This window comes from Pistacia vera, unplaced genomic scaffold (assembly GCF_008641045.1).
Source record: "Pistacia vera cultivar Batoury unplaced genomic scaffold, PisVer_v2 Contig588, whole genome shotgun sequence".
Classification (NCBI taxonomy): Eukaryota; Viridiplantae; Streptophyta; class Magnoliopsida; order Sapindales; family Anacardiaceae; genus Pistacia; species Pistacia vera.
The window spans coordinates 205,039-222,954 of record NW_022196432.1 but is presented as its reverse complement, the minus strand read 5'-3'; the positions used below and the strand labels follow the sequence as shown (position 1 = coordinate 222,954).

Here is a 17,916-nt window from a genome sequence, read left to right as displayed (position 1 = left end):
TTAACAAATGTAGAAGTCTTGAATCTGAACTCTGAAGCCACTTCAAAATTTGTTTTCTCAATCAGATTTTATGAACAGTGCTTGGTTTTTATTGCTGAAATGGAGCCAAAGAATAGACAATTTGGCTGTCAAACAGAGCATTACTTCACTTTTCAATGATGCATGTTAGGTGTTCACTCACTTATTCAACCTATGTCATTGACTGCTGGGATATTTGCTGCATCTTGAAGTAATATGATCCAATTTCAGTATTAGTTAAAGATGGGGAAACTTGCCACCGAATCTAGAAGGCAAAGAAATTTAGCAAATTGTGGATATTAAGAACCTAGGGAATATCAAACCTGAATAAAAGAAATAGCAGAAGAATCTGAACTCAAAGTCAACACTTGAAAATTGGAATGAAATAAGGCAGGTACTCTCAACTCTCAAGACACAGAAGAAAGAGAAAAATCCCAACTGAGAAAGGCAGAGACAAAGGAACTCCAAACAATTGAAATGGCATCTTGGATGCCTTCTCATAACATTATGTCCTCTTCTCCTCATAAGCCTCTTCACAATTATATTCTTAAGTTCTGGGCTCTCTTATCCTCGGTTCATTTTCACCAACACCTCAGCATACAACTCCTATAGCCCCTATAGCCAAATTGTTTTACCTTATACTATCCAAATCCTCTCTAATTTGCAGAAACAACTAGGAGTTCTGCTCGAGCAGCTGCATACCGATAGTTCAGAATCAAAAGCAGTTGAAAAATTTTCTGACCAAGTTCTTCATATAGCTGTATCTTTAGACAGGCTTGCAGATAGCCTTTCAGGTCTCCGCCATAGTAACCCTCCTCCCGGTAGCATTGAAATTAGCTATGTGGATGAAGACTTGAGTGAACCTGAACCTGAGGAAACCGATCTTGACGAAGGAACAATGTCTAGGAAAGCCTTCAATGCAGGTGAGATTTATAACTATACATCCCCAAAACCACATAGGCTAGTTGGCAAGAAGAATTTCCTTGATGTGGATGCAGTTAGTCCATCTGTTGGACAGGTTTGCGCAAAGATGGCTTCGATTGTTGACCGTTTCATAACTTACAAGGTTTATGGGGCGTGCCCAGATGATTGGGACATTGCTTAGAAACTCATAGTTAGTGGCTTTGATCCATTATCAAGAAGGCGATGCTTCTCAAGAACATCTCCACATTACAGTATGCCATTTGCTATTAACACTTCTCTTTGGACTCAACCTAGTGATGCTAATATCTTGTGGAACCATTACAAGTGCAAAGCCTACTCTTGCCTTGTTTCAAAAGAAACGATGGACCGAATAGGCTTCTCCAAGCGTTCAGATTGTTTTAATCTCTCTAAATGAGGATGGGATGTAGCAAAAAATGAATCCATTTCTGCTGAATTCACCATCGATCAAGTCTTAGGATTGAAGCCAGAAGAAATTCGAATTGGTCTCGACTTTAGCCCAACAATTGGCACATTTGCAGCAATGATGAGGGAGAGAAATGTAACCATCGCATCAGCTACCTTAAACTAAGGGGCGCCTTTCAATGAGGTGATTGCGCTAAGAGGCCTTCTACCTCTATACATATCAGTAGGCTCCAGGTTGCCATTCTTTGACAACACACTTGATATTGTGCATTCCAATCTATTCTTAGATGTGTGGATAGGGATACAACTTCTATAATTTGTACTTTTTGATTGGGACAGGGTCCTTAGACCAAAGGGGCTCCTTTGGGTGGACCGTTTCTTTTGTAAGAAAGAAAATATGAAGCTGTACTTGGATGAGTTTTCCAGGCTAGGCTACAGAAAGCTACTAAGAAGGGTTGTACCAAAGACTGATAAGCTTGGCGATGAGCTTTTCTTCTCTGCAGTTCTGGAGAAGCCAAGTAGAGGTTAAACTCACCCGAATGACTGCAAATTAATGAAGATGGGGCATTGTTTCTTCCTAAAGTGATATCAGAAATGAATTTCCATCCATGTAGTGTTTCACTTGTGTTCTCTATCAGATGTTGAACCAGCAAAAAATTAAACACTGAAATGAACATATTTTAACAGCAAAAGAAGAATTTGCAATATTTCACTCTCAACAAATAATTCTAAGCATCGCGTTTGTTGTCAAACTAGAAAGCACAGAGCAGGCACTAATATGGATTGAGAATCTACAATGCATAATACCATTTCTAGTATTCTGGCTATTTTTTAACAGAGTGGCTTAAGACTGCTGCAAACAAAACTACAAAATATAAAGGTGAATTGAGTAGTCTGCCGGAAAAAAATTGAACTTGAACCTGAAATTGAGAGCATGTACATGTGCGAGCTATGAAATATTACAGCAATTTATATCTTAGCTTTGTACACACCCAATCTAAGTAGAAACTATATCTCATGATTAGAACTCCAGATATTGCACTCTCAGCAACTAGAGTACCATATATCAACAGAGGTCTCCAGAATATTACTCTGGCAAAATGCATGTCTGAGTGTTGTGGGTGCATGCGTGAAAGAGAGATGTACAGAGATTTCAGCCAGATAAAGATTTTAATTTGCCATTCCAAATTTCAGAATGGAAAATTTACAAATTTACTCTGGTAAACAAAATGTAACTCAACAACAAACATGGAATTGTCTTACAAAAAATTATTTGCTTTGACCTATGAGAATACATTTGCTACAGCCTCTAGTTGGTTTTAGTGTAATCGTGTAAATTAATCTTAAATTATTTTTTTTTTTGTAAAAAAAAAATTAGCTTGAAAGAATCTTAGCCAGATCCACTAAAGCTTTTAAAAGAATTAGTCAGCAAATCCACTTTAACAACCGTCAGTTTGGCTCCTCAATTTAAATGATAATGATCACTGCAAGAACAGCAATATATTTCTGGATCTTAAAAGCCGGGAAAACTTTTTTGCATATGTCAGGACAGCCTTCTCAAAATTATGTTGACTAGCCAGCTTTGAACCCAAATCCCCGCTATTCATGCAGCAACAAGCAAAGGCTGTGGGCACCATTTAGATCACCATCTATTCGTCTTTTGCACACAGACGCTCTGAAAAGGTAGACAATAATATTCTAAGGCACAGCTTTGACCAATAACTAGAGGTACAAGCACATAAGAAGAGCATAACATTTCATAAAAGGAGGAAAAAAAATTTTAAAAACAACCAAGATAAAAGAAACTAGAGACAAAAACTGAAAAAATCAGGGAAACATAAATACCCAAGACATAACTGGAAGATACACTCTAGCAGCGTAAACAAATTATTTTAACAACTCTATGAAATATTATATAGCAATGATAAAGTAAGAGTTTCAAAAGATCGTTAACGTGAAAAACCACAGTCATCAGAACATGCACATGGCAGTCAAATGGACTCACAGTTTCCAACAACATGAATCTCCAGAATCTAGGTCCTGTGCCAGGATGACCCTTGTTGTAGCTTATAAGCTAATGGGCCATGTAATGAAATAAATATACGAATAACAAAGAAACAACTATGTAGTCCACCTTGCAGGTTCAAGCGTCAAAATCCACAAATAAAGAATATTTCTAAACCTTTGTTTTTTATTTGATTCCTTTAAACTCCAGAAACCGGTTCAAGCATTAAAATTTCAACATGTATCAAAATTCATTTTATACTTTCTTTTTATCATTCCTTACTACAATAAATGCAACTCCAGAAAGGAAAAAGTCCATACTCAAATATTCATAGGCTAATATCATTGAAGTTCCCCATGCTGACATGCTGAAAAATCTTGGACCTAACCCTCGATATAAACCTAGCCAACCATCTTCTGCAATCAAATTTTTCACAACATGTACTGTGGAAGGTCTCTTATCATGCCCCATTACCTACAGACCAGAAGCAGATTTTTAACACAAAATAAAATAAAATATTAAATACAAGCATTTAAGTCTACATCCTAAGAAAACCTGTAAGCGAGTCTTAATAGTGTCCAATGGGGTTGTGATACAGGATGCAGTTGCACCTGCTATAATTCCTCCAGTTGCTTGAACTAATGCTATTGTCCCGTGGCTGGGTGGAGCTTTCTCAAGATCTTTGCCATGGCCTAAAAGCCTACACAAACAATCAGATAATATGTTCATTAAAATTTACTGAATAACTAATAAAATCATGAGAAAAGACTTAAAATTGCAACACAAAGTTCAATGATTTAATTATAATAAATTCCATCACGATAGCCATATTATTCCCAAAAAACAACGAATCTTATTAGACCACAAGATTGTTGCATAGTCTCTTGGTTGGGGAAAAATAGCTCAAAAGTTATTATAATTTTGTAGAAGTGGCATTTCTCTAACCTTGTAACTCCTTCCTGATTCTTAGATCATTAGTATCATTCATTACAAATTAAGAGTTGGAATCAAGTCCAAGTTTGAGCAAAGCAAATCTGCTGTCCATGACCATTCGTGAAGGGCAAGGAACATTTGAACATTATTATAATTGACGTTAAATATATATACAAGTGAAGTATCCTAGATTAACCAGCAAACAAAATTCCTGTCTATAATCCAAACGGACGTCATGATGCAATCTAGTCATTGAGGATAACAGTATAACTAATAAAAGAGGGATCACTAGCTAGGTCCTCTCTATAAATATTTAAATTGATAGAGAACAAGAAACCACTATGTTTTACCTCCAAATGACACGTTGGCTTGAACCATAACTTGCCCACCATACAGCACTTGATGGGGCATAAGTCATAACGGAAAGACCAAACCCTCTGTATAATCCCCGAATGCCATCAGACTTTATAACCTTACGAGCAACATCAATGCCACCGCTATACTTAGCATGGCCTGAGTATCCTTGTACCATCAACTTTTGGCTAACCTGAACAATATTAATTAGGCCAAATTTTAGCAGCTTGAATTCTCTAATAGATGAAAATGTTTTCTTCATCTGCATATATATATTACGGGTAAGGCATAAAGTAGGCAATTATTAGAGTGTATGACATGATTAATAGGGTATGTCCTAATCTATTAATGCGTGTTCTATACAATTACGATAAGTTTACCATAAAATGTATTTATTCAAAGTTGTGACTTATTATGGCTCATCACAAATTACATAGATTCTACGACTTGTGTTTTAACTTACAATTCCATTCTTAGTAAATTCTCAAAACAAGTGGCATTCTAACATTCAGAGTATATTTAATAAGTGTCTTGATGAATCCAAGAAGTATTGAATACTTGTCAAAATAAACAATCTAATTTTTTTTTTTTTTTTTTCATTCGTTGATACATAGTATTCAAAGAGCAAAGATATTCATGAACGAGACAACTCTCTAGAAGTATCTGAGCTATGTAGTTTATAAATTGCAACCAGAAAAAGGAAAAGTAATGAAATTCAATTAAAAAGTTCTGCTGTAACTTAAAACCATAGCCTCTCAATTTATCATACATCACAAAACTCCCCAAGGAGGTGGGTATGTTGGCGAGGGGCACATAGCTGGAAATTTATATATAAAAAGGCACCAATCCATATATATGTATATATAATTATACTATAACAACTTATTTAAAAATAAGATGCCCACTATAAAAGAAGAACCGCATACCACATCAACTGGAACAAATACAGATTGAGCAAGAAGTGATCCTGACATGCCAGCAATTCCATTTGCTATGGCTGCCTGAGTAGCTTCAGAAAATTTAAATGGTTCTACCATCTTGAAAGCTGCTACCTTTGTTGTCTCTAAAGCAGTCAGAAATATTATCCTGGCAGGAATCGCACCAGTGATGACAGTACCAAAACCTCTGTATAGACCAGGAATCCCATCTGCCTTCAGTATCCCTCTGATAACAGACAACGCATTTCTCTCGACGGTATCTTTTGAAGCAACCTGAAGCCTTGTTTTTACCACAGAGACCGGATACAGAGCCACAGTAATCCCTGTAAAGAGGCCAGCTCCGACAACATAAAATTTTGTTTTATCAAGCCTGCAGAAATTAGTTGAGGTATGAGCATATAAAATTACATATTTAAAAAACACAGTAAAATTTGAGAAAAGTAATCAGAGGCACGAGAGTTGATAAAATGTTCACTNAGAAAGGAAAAAGTCCATACTCAAATATTCATAGGCTAATATCATTGAAGTTCCCCATGCTGACATGCTGAAAAATCTTGGACCTAACCCTCGATATAAACCTAGCCAACCATCTTCTGCAATCAAATTTTTCACAACATGTACTGTAGAAGGTCTCTTATCATGCCCCATTACCTACAGACCAGAAGCAGATTTTTAACACAAAATAAAATAAAATATTAAATACAAGCATTTAATTCTACATCCTAAGAAAACCTGTAAGCGAGTCTTAATAGTGTCCAATGGGGTTGTGATACAGGATGCAGTTGCACCTGCTATAATTCCTCCAGTTGCTTGAACTAATGCTATTGTCCCGTGGCTGGGTGGAGCTTTCTCAAGATCTTTGCCATGGCCTAAAAGCCTACACAAACAATCAGATAATATGTTCATTAAAATTTACTGAATAACTAATAAAATCATGAGAAAAGACTTAAAATTGCAACACAAAGTTCAATGATTTAATTATAATAAATTCCATCACGATAGCCATATTATTCCCAAAAAACAACGAATCTTATTAGACCACAAGATTGTTGCATAGTCTCTTGGTTGGGGAAAAAGAGCTCAAAAGTTATTATAATTTTGTAGAAGTGGCATTTCTCTAACCTTGTAACTCCTTCCTGATTCTTAGATCATTAGTATCATTCATTACAAATTAAGAGTTGGAATCAAGTCCAAGTTTGAGCAAAGCAAATCTGCTGTCCGTGACCATTCGTGAAGGGCAAGGAACATTTGAACATTATTATAATTGACGTTAAATATATATACAAGTGAAGTATCCTAGATTAACCAGCAAACAAAATTCCTGTCTATAATCCAAACGGACGTCATGATGCAATCTAGTCATTGAGGATAACAGTATAACTAATAAAAGAGGGATCACTAGCTAGGTCCTCTCTATAAATATTTAAATTGATAGAGAACAAGAAACCACTATGTTTTACCTCCAAATGACACGTTGGCTTGAACCATAACTTGCCCACCATACAGCACTTGATGGGGCATAAGTCATAACGGAAAGACCAAACCCTCTGTATAATCCCCGAATGCCATCAGACTTTATAACCTTACAAGCAACATCAATGCCACCACTATACTTAGCATGGCCTGAGTATCCTTGTACCATCAACTTTTGGCTAACCTGAACAATATTAATTAGGCCAAATTTTAGCAGCTTGAATTCTCTAATAGATGAAAATGTTTTCTTCATCTGCATATATATATTACGGGTAAGGCATAAAGTAGGCAATTATTAGAGTGTATGACATGATTAATAGGGTATGTCCTAATCTATTAATGCGTGTTCTATACAATTACGATAAGTTTACCATAAAATGTATTTATTCAAAGTTGTGACTTATTATGGCTCATCACAAATTTCATAGATTCTACGTCTTGTGTTTTAACTTACAATTCCATTCTTAGTTAATTCTCAAAACAAGTGGCATTCTAACATTCAGAGTATATTTAATAAGTGTCTTGGTGAATCCAAGAAGTATTGAATACTTGTCAAAATAAACAATCTAATTTTTTTTTTTTTTTTTTCATTCGTTGATACATAGTATTCAAAGAGCAAAGATATTCATGAACGAGACAACTCTCTAGAAGTATCTGAGCTATGTAGTTTATAAATTGCAACCAGAAAAAGGAAAAGTAATGAAATTCAATTAAAAAGTTCTGCTGTAACTTAAAACTGTAGCCTCTCAATTTATCATACATCGCAAAACTCCCCAAGAAGGTGGGTATGTTGGCGAGGGGCACATAGCTGGAAATTTATATATAAAAAGGCACCAATCCATATATATGTATATATAATTATACTATACAAACTTATTTAAAAATAAGATGCCCACTATAAAAGAAGAACCGCATACCACATCAACTGGAACAAATACAGATTGAGCAAGAAGTGATCCTGACATGCCAGCAATTCCATTTGCTATGGCTGCCTGAGTAGCTTCAGAAAATTTAAATGGTTCTACCATCTTGAAAGCTGCTATTTTTGTTGTCTCTAAAGCAGTCAGAAATATTATCCTGGCAGGAATCGCACCAGTGATGACAGTACCAAAACCTCTGTATAGACCAGGAATCCCATCTGCCTTCAGTATCCCTCTGATAACAGACAACGCATTTCTCTCGACGGTATCTTTTGAAGCAACCTGAAGCCTTGTTTTTACCACAGAGACCGGATACAGAGCCACAGTAATCCCTGTAAAGAGGCCAGCTCCGACAACATAAAATTTTGTTTTATCAAGCCTGCAGAAATTAGTTGAGGTATGAGCATATAAAATTACATATTTAAAAAACACCGTAAAATTTGAGAAAAGTAATCAGAGGCACGAGAGTTGATAAAATGTTCACTACACATCGCTGTTCCTGCCCAAACAAGTCCAGCAAGGAGTGTTTCAAACATGGAGCTATCCTTTAAGGAAAAAACTTAAATGCATTTGATAACTTCAGATTAAAAAAAAAAAAAAAAGTGACTATAAGCGTCTCTACAACAAAAGCATTTCAATCAAACCAAATGAACAAGTAAGAACATTTAAATAGCTAAAATTAGAGTTTTGCTCATAAAAAACAGTTTAAACTTTAAAGAATGAGTCTGAAGACAATATTTTAGCCTCATTCACTTAATAAAGGTGTATTAAGATTATTCACCTAAGAAATGAACAAACTTCACTGATACAATTGAATAAAGGCCTCATTACTTTTTACACAAACACCAAACTAGCACCTTAGCATTATCAGGATCCACAATCAATTTACGGGCTGCTTATGCCAATTTACTAATGCACACCCTTTCAGAACAAAATAAACCAGTACTGCTTAAAATAACCCTCTTCTTCTTTTTTGACTTTTTTTCTTTCTTTCTTTCTTTCTTCTAGACCTACAATCTCAAATTCTCCTAAACCTACAATCTTTAAGAAGTATGAAATCAACTAATCATTCAAGGTTCAGACTATCTTTCATCAAAGAAAAACAATACAAAATAAATCTCTAGTACCCAGAACATAGACAACAAAATCTCAACAACTGAAGTGTCCATTGGCCCAAATCTTTATCATATTAACCTCCTCAAATAACCAAACTAGGGCACATCTCCTCTATATTCCTACATTTATTATCTTCCAGAACTACAATTAAATTGACCCCTTTCTCCCAAACTTCAATCCAAGATTAAGCCAGTAACGATCGCAAACAATCAAAAAATATAATACAATTGTTGGGTATCAACTAAATCAACCAAGAAACACGAAGAGAACGAATTGAAAAATACGTACTTGTCCCAATTAATCTCGGTCTGAGCAAATGAATGAACTCGGGTATTAGAGGTCTCCATTGATAACTCGAACCAACTTATGGGAAAAAAAAAAAAATGGAAATCTTTGAGAGAAAATGCTAAATGAAGGATTGGAAGGGTGGAAAGTTCAAAATGTATTCGTTTCCCAGGTAACTTGGAGCGAAAACATTTCTTTTCTTTGACAACGATTTTCTGATTTTTATGTTTAATTGCTCTCCTATTTTCTTTTTTCTATATATATATATATATATATATGTATATATATATATTTTTTTTTTTGGCTGGGTGGAGATCTGTCAAACACGGTGGTGGGTTTTGACCTAGGATAGGCTTTGATTAGGCATAGTCATAGTCATAGTCATAGAATAGAATAATATTGCTTGGTAACAAGTCAAGGGTCAGAAATTGCCTCTCTTTGGTTCAATATATGGCCTTTCCTAAAGTTTAATGGATGGGTGAATATTCAATGGAAAATAATAGAGTCACATAAAATAGTAAATCGAATTTATGCATCGAATGATGTGACGTAATCTTGATCATTGATTAAATATAAATTAATATTAATTAACGATCAAGATTGTATCACGTCATTCGGTATATGAATTCGATGTACTACTTTCGATGACTATAACATTACTCTCAATTACTCAAAACGATTAGTATTTATTATTTAATAGATTATGTATCTCCTTCCTTCTTTTAAAGGCTTTAGAAGGAAATCAAATTAAAAAAAGCTGGTCATAATTAGAATTAGAATTAAAATATTTCCACCGTCACACTTTTTCTGATTTATTTTACTAACTATTCAAGCATTTAGTCGAACATTTTTCTTGCTACTTAACTTTTTTGTTTTTTTTTTTTATGATCAAGGGTCTTTGGACCGGACCAACTTCTTCACATCTTAATTAATCTTTCAAGACTTTGAAATTATCGGTCAAGTAAGAGCTTTAGTAACCACCCGTATCAGTAGCTGAATAAAATCACTAATAACCTAATGGACTTGCACAATAGTAAGGGTTAAGGACAAGAAAGATTACCAGAACTTGGGAACAATAACTTTGAGAGCTAGGTGCTGTGGATATAATAAACCCAAGGGATTGAAATCCTAATAGGACTCTAAGTCCTATTTAGTATATGAGTCTCAATTAGGAAAAAAACTCTTATTTCTTACCTTTATCAATCCAAGAGTATTAATTCATGTAAGATACTGGATCTTGAACGAATTAAGAAGGTGAGAGGATTATTGTTCCTATTTATAGACTGTTGTGGGCTGATGGGTTGGAGCCCGATTTGACTTAACTTATAAGATAACCCAACTCATAGAGTGGACAATTCACGAGATGGATTTAAGCGTAGGTCCAACTGGAGTTGGGCTAAGGCACTAGGCCGTAAAGTGTTTTTTTCATTATTGGGTCTCGTTAGGCCTAATATGATTTTTGGCTCATACTAGGACTCGAACTCTGGAAACCATGTTAGATCTTTCATTTACTATTTTACCATCAAGGAGATTCAAACTTGAGAGACCGTGTTAGATTCTTTTTTACCCTTTTACCATCTCTTCTCGCACCATCCACACTCGTGACACCCTCTACCTTCCTCATACCCACACAACATCATTGTCAAATTAAAACAAAAACAAAAAATATCGTTTGGTTCACCATTTTGGCACTTTTTATATTAGTCTTTTGGAAAAAGTTGAGTTTAGTAGTATTCTAAGAATTTTTTTTTATACATTTTTTAATAGCATTTTCTGAAAATATTTAGATTATTTTAACCTTCTAGGTTTGTTAATTTAACTAAACACCCATAATAATAAAAGTTTATAAATTGATAAAAACACCCTTATCCACCCACGTATTACTGACAACCAGCCATCACCGTCATAAGGTGGTTGGAATCTGTTGTAATAGCACACTACCGATTAGATCTAGCCAATAGTACGTCGATTTGATCTTTTTCGATTAGATCTACAGCTACATATTTGACTGTTGATGGTTATGTCTGACCAACTTTGACCGTCGTTGACGACCATATCTTGACTGTTGTTAAAAATATGATTAAATTTTGAGAAGTTTTTAAGATATGATAATGAAATAAGATAAGATATGAAAAGTGTGCCACACGGAGCGTACAATTGCTCCAAAAAAAGTGCAAAAGAAGTTGTTGTATCGTTTGTCCTAGTTAAAGAGTTTTGACAATTTGTTTCCGAGCTCTTTCAGCTGCCTTTTCTTATGTGTGCATTTTCCATGGCTATATGTACCAAAAAATTTCCCTATAAAACATGTAGATCTTTAGCAATTACAACAAATCCAAATACCGCGTACTCATATCACATGATTTGATCTGTGAAAATTAATTCAATGATTCGAAACTTTAATGTATGGTTTGGCAAATATTAAATTATTAATGGTCACGCGACGTGATTGAGGAGATTTGGGCTTGGAAGATCCGGTAAAGGGAAGAAACAGGGTGGAAAAAGATGTACGTGTCAGATATGGCCACCAACAGTTAAATCACATCTAGTTGAAAAATATTAAATTTGCATACTATCGGTTAAATTCAACCGGTAGTGCGTTATTATTACTTATTCTAATCATTTTACAATAGTGACGGCCGATAAGATATAGGTAAATGAGAGTGTTTTTGTTAATTTATAATTTTTTATTGTCGAAGTGTTTAGTTTAATTAACAAACTTATGGATTAAAAAAATCTAAATATTTTGAATTGAATAGAATATGATTGGATTTTAAAAACATTGAAACAAATATATATTTTGAATAGGGAAACAAAGACAAGCTATTTCTATTTTCTAAAGGATTTTTGGTTTCTTTCATAAATTTTGATTTTTTCAAAGACTTTGTAAAAGATTTGTAAATCTTTAAATATTTAGAAACACCCATTACTTAACATGCCTACCACTACTTAAAATATACAGCTTCTCATACTTAAAATCGAATCAATTAAATTTTTCACAAGGTTTATTAATTAATATATAAGGGTTATTACATACTTCATAGTTCTATTTATTTATATTTATCTATTTACAAATATAATTAAAAATGGATCATGTGTGAGATTTCTTTAATATTTTGTTAATCTTCTTATTTGGTCAGGCTTAGAATACTCATAATATTCTTGGATACGTTTGGTTTATTATTTTGGATAGAATTTTATAAATCGTATTAGATAGTTGAATAGGGTGATTAGTACGAGGTAAAATTTAAAAATTTATAAAAAAAACTCATAGATTTGCTAATTTAACTAAACACCCTAATATATAAAGCCGTCACCGCCAGAATCTAGCCGAAATCTGGCGTTATGACGCAGACCGGTTGGATCAGGCCTGACGTGCGTCGATCTGGCCTTTTCTGGCTAGATCCACCACAGATCTGGCCGGAAAAGGCCAGATCGATGGTCAGATTTGGCTGTCAACGGTCGCAAAAGGCAAGATCTTGCCGTCAACGACGGCCAAAGATATGGTCGTTAGATCAGCGAATGATCGACAACTTCCGGTCGTTTGTAGGCCGTTGTGATAGATTTCAACTACCACCGATGGTGGTTGTTGGAATCTGACAACTATAGGTGGGTGGGGGTGTTTTTGTTAATTTTTAAACTTTTTTTCCTGGGGTACTTAATGAAATTAATAAACTTAAGGGGACTAAAAGTAATTAAAAAAATATAATAGTATTCCTTAAATAGTTAAACAAACAAATATTTTGGGAATACGATTGGGAATAGTAATAGAAATATTAAACCAAACGCACCCATATATTCTATAATTTCCTAATTATATCAATTAAACAATAATATTGATATATTGATATTATTGTTTAATTAATATAATTAGGAGATTTAATAGATTGTATGTTTCATATATAAAGTCTGTAATTCTATAGGAAAAATCTAAATGTATATTCTCACAAGATTTAGACAAGTTAAGCATATGTAACATCAGAGAGAAAGTGTTAAGATTTTCTGAATATTTTGTGATTTTTTATTTTGTCAGATTTAAGATACTCATAATATTTTTTATATTTTATAGTCTCTGAATTATGTCAGTATATTGTGTTATATATAACCGATATAATTAAGTCAATAGAATGTATAACTCCTATATAAAACCTGTAAAATCTTTAATAAGAATCAATGAATTAAAACATCCCATTCTTTATACAAACATCATGATCATTGTTATCAAAAATTTTATGATATATGCTTAGATTCAAACAAAGCACATCATGATTCATGACATTTAACAAAAACAATTAATAAAATGAAATTTACCCTTACACAACGCTGGATAAAATATATTTCATATTCTAAAACGACAAGACTGTCACTTTTAAAAAAAACAGTCAAACCACCACCAGCCACCACCTCCACTATAAAGTCCCGGTCAAAACTCCCAGTGTAGCCGTATCCAGAATGTTCTGTATCAGGTTTCACTTGTCATTTTCAATCGTCAAGATGACCAACTGTCATGTATCTGGTTTCAGCTGTAATTTATTTCAGGGAAATAATTGCTTGTAAATTAAGCTAAGCCTGTAGTGCTCTTCCTTTTTTGTACATTTTTAATATAAACCAAACGGAAAACTCAAAACTAGCAGCCACTTCCATGTACTTCCCTTACTTCACTTTGTATTTTAATGGTATTGAGAAAAAGCAACCGCATTTTTGTTTTCTCGCGAATATTATATATAAAAGATTTGTGCGTAAAACTGGGGTTAAAAGGCCGGTTGAGTTCTGAAACTGACTTGTCTAAGTCTTCAAAAGTCTTGTCACCAACAGCTTATTTTTCTTTCTGTGTGCGTGTTGAAAGTCTTGAGTCTTGAGCCAAAGCAAGAGAGGAAGAACGTTTTGCATAAGATTATTGGAAAATCTGCAGGAAAATATGGAGTTTTTGTTCATATCCAGTTCAAGATTGTTCACTAAAGTTACTAGTTGCTTTATTTTGCTTCTCTATCTGCTGTTTTGTGCGAGCTTTACTACTACAGGTGAGCTTCTGTTTTGTTTGTAAAATGTTTCGAAATTTGTAATCTTTATCTGTTTCTTGTTTGTGTCGATGGGTTTGTTTCTGTTAAGGTCTCTCTTTCTCTCTCTCTTTTTGGGTTTCATTATAATGGCGTTTCTGGCATGCATGGTTCTTGTGTTTTGTGAGTTTTCTTTAATCATCTGAAACGTGGAGCTTTTGTTGTTCTCTGGTCTCTTTTGATGCTTATGTTAGTGGTTTGTGGTTGAAAGTTTTGAACTTTAGCTTTTCATCTCAAAAACTTTCTAAACTGAATCAATTTTAGATGTCAATTTGCTTAATATTTACAGAAAATGTGGCTTGGAGAATAATTTCTGTCTCATATGTGAATGAGGTTCGCTCTTGTCATTTTGATGGACATGAAGATGTAATGAAGATTAAACCTTTATTTTCTCTTTCAAGGTTTAGTTGGGGACATGATAATCACATAGTTAAAGGGCAGTTTACATTATTTTTTATTCTCTTGTTTTGTTTTCTTAACTTCTTTTTGTGGACTTAATTTGTGATCTTGCATTTAAATTTCCCTCTTGCTGGTTTATTCATATGATTTCTTGATAATCTGATTGAGATACCATTATAATGGGAGTAATTAGAGATTGATGATTCCAGGTTCATGATAGAAACTTGGTTGGTACTGGATTATACATTCTATTATCATAATTACTCATAGAATATTTTTTCTTTTTCTGTGGATATATTTAATTGCCTTTGAATTAGAGGAATTTTGGTTTTATGAAGTAGAGAATATACGTTTTTGGGCTTCATCCACTTAAGCTATTAATGCAGAGTGTTGATAATAAAGCTTTCTTTTGCTGGTCGTTTTTGTTTATAGAAGCGTATGATGCACTTGACCCAACTGGAAACATCACAATTAAATGGGATATCATGAGTTGGACTCCAGATGGCTATGTTGTAAGTATCCTGGATTCTACTTATTCATCTTCGTTAAACCTGTTTCTGACTTGGAACTATTTCGGTTGATAATCTTTCTTGTACCCACTAAATCAACTAGTAAGCTTTTATGTTGTCCTTTTGCTCGGGTTAAGTATCTTATCAGCTTCTTGATGGAATGAACAGGCTGTTGTTACGATTTACAACTTCCAACAATACCGTCACATTCAAGCTCCAGGATGGACTTTGGGGTGGACATGGGCAAAAAAGGAGGTAATATGGAGCATGTTGGGAGGTCAAACGACGGAACAAGGGGATTGTTCAAAATTCAAAGGAAACATTCCACATTGCTGTAAAAAGAATCCAACAGTTGTTGATTTATTACCAGGAACACCTTACAACCAGCAGGTTGCAAATTGCTGCAAAGGGGGTGTAATAAGCTCATGGGCGCAAGATCCAGCTAATGCTGCGAGTTCATTTCAGCTTAGTGTAGGTTCAGCTGGAACCTCCAATAGAACAGTCAGAGTGCCGAAGAACTTCACCCTGAAGGCACCAGGGCCTGGCTATACCTGTGGTCCAGCAAAAATAGTTAGACCTACCAAATTTGTTAGCACAGATAAAAGAAGAGTTACGCAAGCATTGAGTAAGTTACTGGAAAAAGGTGTAAATTTCTTTACAGAAAAAAAATAACTGAGGTTTCTTACCGTAACTCTGTTCTGAATGACTGAACTGTTCTTGTATGTGGTAATTCTATTATTTAGACATCAGATGCAGAAACCTGTGTCAATAGCTATGCTTTTTCTTGCTTGACATTTGTTTCAGTTCCACCAGTAATATTCCCCAATCACATGTGGCAAGAAGTTTTCAGGAACTTTACATGAATGCATATTTATTTAGTTTCTTTACTGCTTTTTTTTTCCTCATAACTTGTATCTGTATGGAAGTTTTAGCCAACTAATTCCCGCTTTTTTGTCAGTGACATGGAACGTTACATGCACATATTCACAATTCCTGGCTCAGAAAACTCCCACTTGCTGTGTCTCACTTTCATCCTTCTACAATGAGACAATAGTGCCCTGCCAAAAATGTGCCTGTGGCTGCCAAAATAACAACACTCAGTCTGGCAGCTGTATAGAGTAAGTTCTGTCAGCCAACATACATGCACATAAACGTATATTTATTAATTGTTTTCTAAATTTCTGTAATTCATGTACAGACCTAAAACACCTCATTTAGCTTCAGTGTTGTCAAATTCGGAAAGCAACAGCTATTCGCCTCTCGTCCAATGTACAAGTCATATGTGTCCAATCAGAGTGCATTGGCATGTTAAACTTAACTACAAGGAGTATTGGAGAGTCAAGGTCACAATTACAAATTTCAATTACAATATGAACTATACTCAATGGAACTTAGTTGTCCAACATCCCAACTTCGACAATCTGACTCAAATTTTCAGCTTTAACTACAAGTCATTAACTCCTTATGGAGCTATAAGTAAGTTTGATCCCTTCTTGTGATTTCTCATGTTTGCTTCTGCATTCTTTGCTGTTTTTTATTCTTCAGACAATGTGAATGTCATTTCATTCTTTTTAGATCATTGTTGATTGGAAATAAAGAAGAGAATGACTGTTTTCTTAGGTTCTGATGCGTTGCATAATGTTTAATACACAGACTGATAGTATATACAAACAATTTATTCATTTTTTGTGAATAAAGCCATTAACTGATACATGGCACTTAAGGTTGCATCTCATTGTTCTCCATTGAATTGTATAACATTTGTTTTCCCGATAGGATTGAAGAGTGTAACTTTTATTCATTTTTTAATTTTCAACAGATGATACAGCCATGCTATGGGGGTTTAAGTTTTACAATGATTTGCTCATGCAAGCCGGTCCTTTGGGTAATGTGCAATCAGAGCTACTTTTCCGAAAGGATAAGTCAACCTTTACTTTCGAGAAGGGTTGGGCATTTCCAAGAAGGATCTACTTCAATGGAGATAATTGTGTCATGCCACCTCCTGATTCCTATCCATGGTTGCCAAACGCGAGTTCTTTCTTGTTTGTCTCCCCACTTAATTTATTCATTACTTTATTGTCAACCCTGGCATTCTTATATGGGTATGCGTAAACACCCGTCCCTGCTCTCAACAAAACGTGGGATTCTACAACTTTAAAGCCGAACTGTTTGACCCTGGTCCTCAATGCAAGCCAAATATGACATTCATCCGCGAGTGCAATGGCTCCAGCAATTCAAGGGCATTGTCCCAAAAACTGCAGGTTTGTGCATTGGTGGATGAATTCACAGCCATTCAGCTCCATCCAGTCGTTGTGCTAGATGTTTGTTTTGTGCTTAATTTTGTCTACTTTGTAGAATTTCCATTTTAGATGTATATTCCATTTGTAACATAATTGAGAACTAATCAGAGAAACTAGAGCTAATTAATGCATATGTTACCTTGCTGTTTATATTCTCTCCTTTTTCTCTTCGTTTCTGCATTATCTTAATTCAAAATCAACATAATGAAATCTTATGTTAAATAAAAGTAAAGGAGGTCAGTTCTGTATTTTAATTGAGAAAAGT

At 34.5% G+C, this 17,916-nt stretch overlaps 2 protein-coding genes across 2 annotated transcripts; one reads left to right on the top strand and one right to left on the bottom strand.

The window, feature by feature from the left end:
• Nucleotides 1–2,735: 2,735 nt before the first annotated feature.
• LOC116109722 (solute carrier family 25 member 44) lies at nt 2,736–9,625 on the bottom strand. Its single transcript, XM_031395948.1, has 6 exons — nt 9,393–9,625; nt 7,986–8,367; nt 7,056–7,252; nt 6,328–6,472; nt 6,093–6,246; nt 2,736–3,040 (listed from the first exon to the last, which is right to left on the bottom strand). Exons 1-6 carry the CDS (start codon nt 9,449–9,451, stop codon nt 3,015–3,017), a joined length of 963 nt encoding a protein of 320 aa, XP_031251808.1. The 5' UTR covers nt 9,452–9,625; the 3' UTR covers nt 2,736–3,014.
• Nucleotides 9,626–14,005: 4,380 nt separating this feature from the next.
• Nucleotides 14,006–17,791, top strand: LOC116109720 (protein COBRA-like). Its single transcript, XM_031395946.1, has 6 exons — nt 14,006–14,407; nt 15,275–15,354; nt 15,520–15,976; nt 16,310–16,469; nt 16,550–16,827; nt 17,171–17,791. Exons 1-6 carry the CDS (start codon nt 14,305–14,307, stop codon nt 17,461–17,463), a joined length of 1,371 nt encoding a protein of 456 aa, XP_031251806.1. The 5' UTR covers nt 14,006–14,304; the 3' UTR covers nt 17,464–17,791.
• The last annotated feature ends 125 nt before the right edge of the window (nt 17,792–17,916 follow it).

Coding starts and splice junctions, on each gene's coding strand:
- LOC116109722 (XM_031395948.1), bottom strand. CDS start 9,451: ATGGAGACCTCTAATACCCGAGTTCATTCATTTGCTCAGACCGAGATT. Junction 8,368..9,392: donor ACCGAGATTAATTGGGACAA/GTACGTATTTTT, acceptor TAATTTCTGCAG/GCTTGATAAAACAAAATTTT. Junction 6,247..6,327: donor CTATTAAGACTCGCTTACAG/GTTTTCTTAGGA, acceptor TCTGGTCTGTAG/GTAATGGGGCATGATAAGAG.
- LOC116109720 (XM_031395946.1), top strand. CDS start 14,305: ATGGAGTTTTTGTTCATATCCAGTTCAAGATTGTTCACTAAAGTTACT. Junction 15,355..15,519: donor GGACTCCAGATGGCTATGTT/GTAAGTATCCTG, acceptor TGGAATGAACAG/GCTGTTGTTACGATTTACAA. Junction 15,977..16,309: donor AAGAGTTACGCAAGCATTGA/GTAAGTTACTGG, acceptor CTTTTTTGTCAG/TGACATGGAACGTTACATGC.